Genomic DNA, 10,566 nt, shown 5'->3' with positions numbered 1-10,566 from the left:
TTTGGAGGAACCAAGTTGATTACTAAATCAATATATCCAATTCAATTTTTTGATTTTTACAATGAAATATGATTAGTAAACTAATGAATGAATATTGATAGAGATATCAAACTGGAACAAACTAATAATATTTCCTATAGAAGGTAGAGAAGATGATAATGGACATGCACAACGTAATTTTTTTTTTACAAAGATACACTTCTAATGCTGCTGTCTTCTTCTATATTCCTCTAAGCGCTGCAATTCGAGCTGCCAGTTCATCATACTCCGGTAGTTTCGGGTGCACATGTGCATCTGGTTGCAAGGAATTGGTTCTGTCGTGCCTTTTCGGTGCCTCAATTGGAGATGTTGGCTCTGGTGGAAGAGATGATGCTCTGGCTGATGGAGCATCTCGCTGAGATCTTCTGCTTCTGTTCGCAGATTCACCAGCATCATTGTCTACTTGACTTGGATTGCCCTTCATCTGTCTCGATTCATAGGGTGCCTGTTTCTTACTGTAATGCATCAAAAGCCCATCCAGTACCCTCTCTTCTTCATCCCTTGGATCATTCCTGTCAAGATTCTCACGACCGGGTGGTGGTTTCAAGTTTTTCCTCCTAACTGATCTTGGTTTTGGATCATCTTCGCCAACTGAAACATCATTATGGTGATCTGTTTCAACATGGCTGTTTAACTTTGTGGGTTCCTCAAAGCTGCTTTCCTTTCTTTCAGGTTTTGGTTTGTAGTAAGGCGGTGGAGCAAATTTGGAGTAGAAGGGCATCTTGTTATCCGCTTCATCCCCTGATGTACTTCCTACTGAACTCGAACAATACTTTGGTGCGTCTTGGGACACATCTGTCGTTTCATCTTCACTTCCTACTGATGCAGTATACTTTGTTCTGTGGCTCAATACGTCCCCAGCATCCTGGTTTTTTCTCTTTGGAAAAGAATTATCCCTACTTTTATGTGATTTCTGCATATCATCATCACTGTTGCCTGGAGACCCATATCTGCACTGTCCCTGCGAAAAAGAGAAGAGACCATAAGAAGCATTAGAATATACATATTGCGGGAACAGAAAAACAGGATAGACGGAAATGTTTGGCATCTAAGAAAATTTGGAAGGTACAAAAGTCCACTCTTCAACATCTTTTCTCAAAGGTTAAATCGCCAAAGGCAGGGGGCTGAGATAACGATTTGAGGTGACGTATACTGTGAATACATAAGCTTGATATTATGGGCCAGATCATGATATTTCCATTTGATTCTTTCCAGTACAAATAATTTTGTAACAATGATATATAGGTAGACTTACTTGGTCAAGTGGAGATGGAGTATACAGTTTCTGTTCCAAAGCCTTTGAATCCCATTCAATTGAGAACTCTTGTGCTACGTCATGCAATAACTGAATCTTCATCTCCTTTGTAGGAGGCTTCGCCTTCAACCTCTCCACAAGCTAAACACAAAAGATTAAGTGAGTATGCATTTTCTGAGTATAATTTAACTATGAACTTAAAAGAGCAAGTAACAAGTTGTGAATTATTACCTCTTTATTCACAAAAGGTTCAAGGGAATTTCCATATCTTTCAGTAAACATATTTCTGAGGTCACGCAGTTCTGGCAAATCAGCAAATCGTGCTGCAGCGTACATCAAAGATGGAACAGCTTCCCTGCATTCCTCAGGACATTCGCTACAAAACAAAAAACAGATAAGAGAAGGTGGAAAAGTCTATCAAACTTATGATCAGAGACATGTATGGCATTGACAGTTAACTCTGCCAGTGAAAGCAAAGAATATTATTTCGGAAGCCACAAGTACCTCTGGTTTTGCATGAGAGAGAGATTATTTGAGATACATCCAATAAAGTTCTCAGTTAATTCATAGCAGGCAGACATATTTTGCTCAACCAGAAGCCCCTCAGCCTGATTCACAAAAATAATGAAGAGTTAGGCATTGACTAAGATATAATGATTTGGACGCTTTGTGAGTGAACAACTGCTACAAGTATTCATGCAAAATGTAAATCATGGATCATCTGCTATGTTACAATGAGAGCAACCCATTATTTGCTAGCATAACACATTCAAGAAAGAAGATCAAAGGAAGAGTACAAAAGATAAAAGATAAAAACAAGTACAAAAGACAAGGCACATAAATACATATAGGTGATTTTACCATTTCAATTGGCCAAAATTATTTGTTTCACATGCCCCACGCATATTCATCATGCAAAACAGATCATGCCACCCCTCCCCACATAGAAAGATTTTATGAGTAAAAAGAGGGCATAAAATGCATGACCAGCATGAGGGTACATTTCATGCATGGATGAAACGTGTGAGGGCAAGCCATGGTGGTGGTGACAACAAAACAGGGCCCCACAACCAGTTGATAATCTCTCTGAATGGATGATGCATCAGATGGAAGCAACAATAACATGCCGCCATTACCGAAATTATGCACAAAATGCAAGCAAACAGAAAATCATCTATTTGTAAAGAAAAACAAAAGGGACAACAGAAAAAGTCTTGAGGCAGAGCATGAAAAAAAGCCTATTTTTCAGGCCACACAAGACCATAAAAAGCAACAAAAAGAAAATAAAATAAACAAAGATCAACAGGACGAGATTAACCAAAACCCAAGAACGAGATTGACCAGAAACATACCCTGCCATAGGCATTGATGCCGAGGCCACTCCTCAGAAGATCAGCAATATCATTCTTCAAATACTTCTGCACCGCGCTCCTCTTCTTCTTTATCGTCTCAAACCTCAACTTCGTGATCTTTATATCAGATTTGCTGCATCAAACAGACCCAAATTTAGAAACACAAGAAACAAAAAGCAATGAATTTTTTAAAAATAAAAATAAAAATTCGAGTTGCGTTTGTGCCAAACCATTTGGTGAAAAATTTTGGCTTTCTGAATCCCCTCAACATCTTGTTCTCTGAGGACTCTGGAGATGCACAAAGCTGGTAAATAGAGAAAGATGAAAACCGGTTTGAAACCAAGCTTTAATGCAATGCAATGGGTTTTCTAAGAATGCAACAACAAGGAAAGAATGACTGAGAGATTGAAAACTTGGGGCTCAACTCATCAAGTCACGCCAAGAATCAAATTCAAGAAAACCCAGAAGGAAAGCAAATGGGTATATTTGGGATTGAAAGAAAGACAATCACTTGAAGCAAGAAACAGAGAAACAATGGGGTTTTCAGCAAATTGGGTTCAAATTGTTGGGCAATTGGGTAGCAACAAAGCCTCTAATTTGGAAGCACCACGAAGAACAGAGCTCAATAACCAAGAAACAGAGCTGCTATACACACACATATATAATATTTATATATATGTGTATGTATATATCTTTCCTATGAACAACCTCAACGGAGAAGGAGACGAAGGGTCAATGAACAACCTATATATACTGCCAGATTGAAGCTCTGAGAAAAAATAAAGAACGTGGGTTTTTGCCACGTGGCCTCTCTCTCTGTGTCTGTCTCTGTCTCCGTCTCCGTCTCTGTCTCTGCGAGCCTCCCGCTAAAAATATAATTATCGCGCTCTTTTTACGAAAGTCGCTACTAAAAGAGCGAAAATTACCTGGTTTGCGTGTTGAGGATAACTAACATATGAAGGGTATTTTTGGAATATAAGTTTAAATTTTTTCTCTTTTTGTTTGGGCCTATTGGTTAGGGTTTTGAAGCGGGCGGTAAATGTAAATCCAATCGCAGGCAACCAAAGCGTCGAGAATTTAGCGTTTTATTACGGGATAGATTTGGTCCCAAATTTTTTTATTAAATATATTTTCTTCGATTTCTTTTTTACTATTAATCCTTCTTAATTAAGTTAACAAATAATTATTGTTAACTTAATTATACAAAAATTAAAATTAGTTTTAGGGTAAAGACCAGATTTGGGGAAAGAGGCAGGCAATCAACTTGATTAGGTTAAATATGTTCCTAAATTTATGAGATAAGAAGACAAAAATGGGTAGCAGCCCGTAATTAGCTGTCCCTGGCTTAACGGGCCTGCAAGGAATTCTTCAAGTATATCTGGCACATATTAAAAGGTATGCAGCAGCCAAATAATAAGGTTTAACACCTAATCAAGGCACCATGTATGGACAGATATACCTAAACCTCAAAACTCAAGTTGGCGGTTTTTCTGGTTTTTGGTGAAAGGGGTAAGTTCACTCACTTACCCTCCAGTTGGAGAGGAACTTCCTTGTTTCGGTGTCATTGTCCTTTTCTTTTAGAATTTTGTTGCTCCGGTATAACGGATCTTTCCTTCTATCTCATGTGATTGGTAACATAAAGAGAGAGATTGAAAGAGAAAGACAGTGAAACCGAAGTAGGAAAGTAAGTATTTCTCCTTTAAATTAGAATATAGGAGAAGCTAAATATTGTCATTGCTCAGATAAAACTAACTTGTGGGTGTCTTTTGCACAATAAGATAGTTATTCACCACAATTGGAATAGTGTGGTTGACCATTGTGCTATGTACAAGTTAAAGTTTGCCTCTTCAAGAGCATCTTTAGTCACCCAAAAGAGAACCATACTAAAATTCCACCGAATTATGTGCAGGAAAAGAAAAAGAAAAAAGTTACTTTGAAGTTCGAACCACGACTGGCTCACTATAGAATGGAGCAATAATGGAACAATCTTAAATATGTAAACCATTGTTGCACAAATAGAAAAAAAAAATATATATTCAACTTTGAGCACTATATGTGGTTTGTTGATGTTTTACAAGTATTTGTTCATTACGTACCTTATAATTTTGTATCTCATGCGTATCAGCGGAAAGCATGAATAAAAAAATTGATAGACGTTAAATCCAATAAAATGATAAACCGAAATCCTTTATATCGAGTATACGCTCAAAATTTCAATTACTAATACGGAAAAAAAGCTGAAAAATACAATTCTAATTAAATAGGCCCTTTATGTAGGGCACCAAACCCTAACTCAACTAGGAAACATAAAATTAACAAAGGAAACCTAATGGAATTAAAACATATTTTAAACTACAAGAAAATAAAATCAAAGACTTACCCAAAACCACCTTTCCCTCCCACATTTGCTTTTCATTATTTTCAAACTAAGAATAAAAGAAAGCAAAATTCCATTGTATATTATATAAGCTTTGGCCATATAGTCTGCGTCCTTCTTAAGCATCCATTTGTCACTACCAGGATGTTGCGTGATGGAAGCGAAAGCGAGTCCAGAAGCCTTGTGACCCGGTGGAAAAGTGGTCAAGCTTGCTAGGGCACAGCTGTCTGCAACATATCCCTGCTGGCACAGTGACATGTCAGCATATTATCTGTTACTTAAATATAAATATTATTAATTTATAATCTATTTCATTATTTTATTTTGCATACTCACACGTCTTCTTACGTGTGAAAATTTCAATTTTAATACGAAAATTATTTAATTGAGCTTTACACATGAGTAAATATGTTCGTAGACATCCAACTTAAAATCAATCCGAGCATCTAGCTCGTAAATATCTTTATTTAATTAATTAATTTATTTCTATCCACGTAAGATTTATGTTGTTGATTAAGTTGAATTCTTGTTTGAATGTATAATTGGAATTAGGAGTTTTGAGAACATTACATGGTATCAATGGATTGAAAAGAAATGGTTGGTCTTTCTAGAAAGAAAAAAAAAAGTGAATCTTGTCGACCAAAAAAGAAAAGTTAATAAAAAGGAAGGCAAGCGGTAGTTGTTTCATCTTTTAGTTGGAAAAAAGGTAACAACTTTGGTTTTGAGCATGATTAATGTACAAAGAATAATGGCAAGGGATAAACCAGGACTTTAGGGTTACAAAAAGTCGTCAAAATGATGCCGAATCATTGTGGTAAAAACATGCTCAATTACCTCAATTACATGCGACTTCTGAGGAAAAATTCATATATAAATTAGGTAGAATATAATGAGCAATAGAGATTTGAACTTGAGATTTTTTGTCTGCAAATTAAGGCCCTTTTCCGCTAAGCTAGACCCGTAGACCTTATTTGTCTACATAAATCTTGATAGATTAATGTTTTTTATTTGATTATGTATAATTTTCACTTTCCTCCTCAACACTTGAGGAAGTTTGTATATAATATTAAGAAATACTCCCAAGACCATAAAGACCTAGAAACAAAAAATACTTTTTGAGTATCAACAACCTACACTGGTCAATTTAAACCTAATTTGCAGGGCGAAAGATGATATGATTATACAAAGGTTAATAAACTATTATTATTGTTCTAATTATATAAAACACAAAGTCGTGGAATAAAACACAACATTGACCGTTGGCACATTCGAACATGAATTCAGTTCCATACATTCAATATTCATAAGTTGAAATTGCTTTGACTGGTCACCATCGCAAGGTCTACAATGATCAACGTCTTTTAGTTCGTTATAACGAACAACTGACAATAGCATTTCTCTATAATTAATGATTTTTTTATAGTAAAAGTCGAATGATTTTGTATTTAGGAATATAGAAAGAACGTAGCTTTTCTCTAGTAAGCTCTTACTTAACCAAAACATAAAACCCAAGAGCAGCTGGCAGTGAATTGGTTGTTGTGATTGTTGCCGATAGAAAGAAAACACTGATTGATTCTCAGAAATAGCAGCTGGCAGGCATAGAAACGTAAATGAGCTGGTTAGGGTTTTGCTATCACACTTTTTGACACCCTTTGAAAAGCAGCTTGGAAAATAAGTCGTTGGGTTTCTTGCACGCAATCTATCAACTTGTAGTTCCCAGCACTGTTGGCACTTCGACTTCAGCTAATGCTGCTTATGCCACGTCAGATTTTGGCTCGTATGATTGGCCTAGCACCAAAAGACACTATCGTTGTCTTGAATTATATATTGATGACAATGAGCATTTAATCTATATATATAAAGCAAAAGGCAGAGAATGGTGAAACATTCAAAATACCAGAAAATATCCTTGGTTAATGCAAACATTAAGAATTAAAATTATTAATTAAATGAGGATAATATGGTAAATTCACAATTTTTCATATTAAAAAAATTAAAATTAAAAGAAAATTCAGATAATGGATCCTATTTTTATGGAACACAACTATCCATTATCTTTTTTAATTCTAAAATAAATTTAAATTTTAAAAAAAAAAGCCTCTCACAAACGCAGAAGCGCGTGCAGAGAAGCTAGTATAATTTAATTATATGGATGGATATAGCCACGTGGCATGTAGGGAATGATGACCACAACAAGTTTTAATGGAGCAATGGGACAATTCAATCCACATCGGCCATGTCCTCATCACTCACTTTCTTCTTTAGTTAATTACCTACTTGTGTAGATGAATATCATTTTCTGTCATAATTAGGGATTAAAATAAACAGTTATATGTAAATGACTTATAACTCAGGTAAAAGTAAACTCTCATGTAACGTACTGGTCAATAACGCAATGACATATGTGATAATTTTTACGTGTCATTGTATTATTGGCCGAGAATAGCAAAATAGTCATATCCCCATTACATGTAAGTTTTTTTTTTTTTTTTTTTTTCTAATGATGGGGATTGTTCCTTAAGGGCATTCTTCATTCTTGAAAAGGCTTGTCTTGTTTTTTTGATGTTTTCACTCCATTTGGAGTTGAGTTGGGTTCCATATGTAGCCACAAAATGAAGTAGAAATTGCATCTTTATATATGTTAGAAAATTTGTGCCGGCTCATGAAAAATAAGCTGCGATTACTCAAATTGAAATATAATATGCAAGAATGTTGTAGTTCAAGTAGTTACAAGCGGCCTACTTATATTTAAGGGTTTTGTGCCCCACAATATCACTTATATAAAAAGAAACAGAACATATTATAATTATAATATGCATCTTTTGTCTCTCAATTGATTAATTTTTGTTATTGAATATGCTTAAATCTTCAATATGTATAATAATATTGATTTTTTTTAATCACCAAACAAGTCTGCAACCCAATGTTATGGGAACCAATAATGGGATAGTTGGGCTTAGTTTTGGGCCCATCAGACCTGAGGGCCAGCCCATTTCGTTCTTTTGTTTTTCTGCTTATTATTGTACCCTATTTTTTACTTTAGTCATATGTATCTTTATTTCTTTGCCATTTATGTTTATTTCTTTTCAACTATTTTTCAGTATTTCATAGGATCACTAGTCATATATTCCACCAACATGCCAGCCCATTGGGCTCAAGTATGTTGGACGAGGAACTGAAGGCAGAGGAGCATGATTTTTTATTTTGAGGAGATTAGAAGGGATAAGTTATAAGGTGTTGATATTAATTCTATCATTTTGTGGGGGCTATATGGGATAAGTTTTTTTTTTCCAGGAGTATTCCATTTTCTACATTCAAATTAAACAAAATTTCTTTATTTCTTAATTCACCATACTTTAAATGTAAGTACCTCTTATCCAATCCAATTTCGTACTCTAAACGAGCTCTTAAGGTAGGCCATTGACATTAAATTTATTGGGACGGCCCAAATTTGATCCAATTTCGGGCCATTGATTTGTTAGCTTAAAAGTGAATCATGGCAAACTTTGTTATTGTTTAATGATGCCTTGATTGATGCCCTAGAGGGTTAGTGGAAAGCCTACACCAACAAGATCACATATCGAACGACTATAAAAATGGTATGGAATGAGGGTCAACCAAGCAAAATGAGCATTTATCGCAAGGGAAAATTCCCGGGTTACCATTGCAATTCTTCAAAAGTAAATTCAACACTATATGTTGCTTGTCTCTACATTCGATCCCAATACCCTATTTTTATGCATACAAAAAACCCCGATCACATTGGCCAACCCAAATGAGGTGCTACCAAAAGCATCTCAAAACGTTGATGAGAGAACTAAAAAGGCAATTTTCTTGAACAAGAAGGTACTCATGTCGAACCAATCGACGTAATCGCTCTGAGTCGAAATTTCGAGGGAGAAGATCACTGTGGTAGAGCAAGGTTGTGATGGTGGCTGCCGGCCGAGCTATCAGTGCTGTCACAAGCCTCACCAATGATCCAAGCATCAAATGCACTAGAGACTGCCACAAGTTTTAAGTTGCCACTAATTAATCAAACCACCACTAATTCTAAAACATACATGCAACTTAATTGGTGCATTAAGTTGGTGCAACTAAAACATACCCACCAATAAAAAAACAGTGCTCGAATGAAAAATTAGATGACAAATATTACTAGGAATTTAATTCATCCAGCTTGACTGAAACATAATACTATGATTGCCAAAGTTGTAAACTTCGATTGAAAGATCACAAATTTAAACACAAGGGGCCTTTCTTTGCTCATATTATAAGTACAAATTAAAGAAAAAGACTGCACGCCAATCAAAGTTTTTACTACACAAAATAAGAGAGAGAGAGAGAGAGAGAGAGAGAGAGAGAGAGAGAGAGAGAGAGCAAACCATGGTGATGGGCTGATCACGAGAGAAGAAGATGGGTTGACAAAGGATGAAGAATCAGTTGGAGAAGAGAGAATCTTGGCATTAAAGAAAGAGTTTATCCAATAAAAATATAATTAAAAAGATGAGTCACAGACACTCAGAGAGAGAGAGAGAGAGAGATCCAGAGATGTGAATTGGATTTTACAATAAATAAAATGTCACAATTTGAGGTGCTGTTGAGGGCTCCTGCCCTTCAATGGGGTTTATATGCCAAACGGTACAAGCTGAAAGTGACTGAGAAACCCAAGACAAATGTTCTGAAATCTGTGTGAGTTATTTGGCCTCCTGCTTTGGGTTTATCGACAACACCCCCAACAAATAAGAAAAAGCCAACAGATTCACACAAAAGGGGTTTGGTAAAAATGGATCTTTTGACAAAAGTGAAAGCAATAACAAGAACAGAGCCAATTGTGGTCTTCTGCATCACAAATTCACAACAAGCCTCTTTCTATAAAAGCAACTTTTAACTTGGGAAATAAGAAGAAAGCGTCTGAAACAAGTAAACTTGAAAACCAGGAAAGCAATCCTCTTAAACAAAATAAGGAACTAAATTCTTGCACAAGACTTAATGTCCTAATGTGTTGATTGTTGTCCTAATGTGTTGATTGTTAAAGTTATGAGCCAAGAAAGCCAATGCGGGATTAGCACACTGGTTTTGACCCTCTCCTTCCCCCGCTTGGCACCTAGGATCGTAGGGTTTCTTTCCTCCCAAAGTAAAAAGAAAAAAGATAAAAAAAGCTATGAGCCAATAAAGAGAAATCCATATTGAAGCAAAAGCAGTCTCTTTCTACTGCATCAGCCTTTTTGTTAGTACCCTTTATATATATATATATATATATATGAATACTAATGTCATCAATCTCTTGTTTTTACTTTTTTGGTCGGTCATCAAACTCTTTTAAAATTTAATCGCTTAAAAAAACAATGAGGTTCTTAACGAACAAAGATTTTTTTTTAAAAAAAACCATAGGAAATTGTTACATCACTTGATATACAAAAGTTTTGGATTTTTTTTTTATGCTCATTGCTAGATGAAGCATAAAATCTTGACTAAATACTAAAGAGACAAGAAATCTGCTGTAATTAATAGAGTTGATTCTAAGGAGTAAATGTAGATTTTGG

The 10,566-nt window shown here is 35.5% G+C and overlaps 1 protein-coding gene and 1 long non-coding RNA gene across 2 annotated transcripts; both read right to left on the bottom strand.

Moving 5' to 3' along the window:
• On the bottom strand, positions 73–3,508 carry LOC18784131. Its single transcript, XM_007217664.2, has 6 exons — positions 2,877–3,508; positions 2,647–2,779; positions 1,799–1,902; positions 1,526–1,670; positions 1,295–1,435; positions 73–1,000 (listed from the first exon to the last, which is right to left on the bottom strand). The coding sequence occupies exons 1-6, from the start codon at positions 2,915–2,917 to the stop codon at positions 221–223; spliced, it is 1,344 nt and encodes a 447-aa protein (XP_007217726.1). The 5' UTR covers positions 2,918–3,508; the 3' UTR covers positions 73–220.
• Positions 8,657–10,224, bottom strand: LOC18782774. Its single transcript, XR_002270838.1, has 2 exons — positions 9,406–10,224; positions 8,657–9,025 (listed from the first exon to the last, which is right to left on the bottom strand). It is a non-coding gene; the product is annotated as an uncharacterized LOC18782774 (long non-coding RNA).

The sequence above is a fragment of the Prunus persica genome, chromosome G3 (genome assembly GCF_000346465.2).
Source record: "Prunus persica cultivar Lovell chromosome G3, Prunus_persica_NCBIv2, whole genome shotgun sequence".
In the NCBI taxonomy this organism is placed as follows: domain Eukaryota; kingdom Viridiplantae; phylum Streptophyta; class Magnoliopsida; order Rosales; family Rosaceae; genus Prunus; species Prunus persica.
The sequence above is the reverse complement of the archived record's forward strand: the minus strand, read 5'-3'. Positions and strand labels throughout refer to the sequence as shown.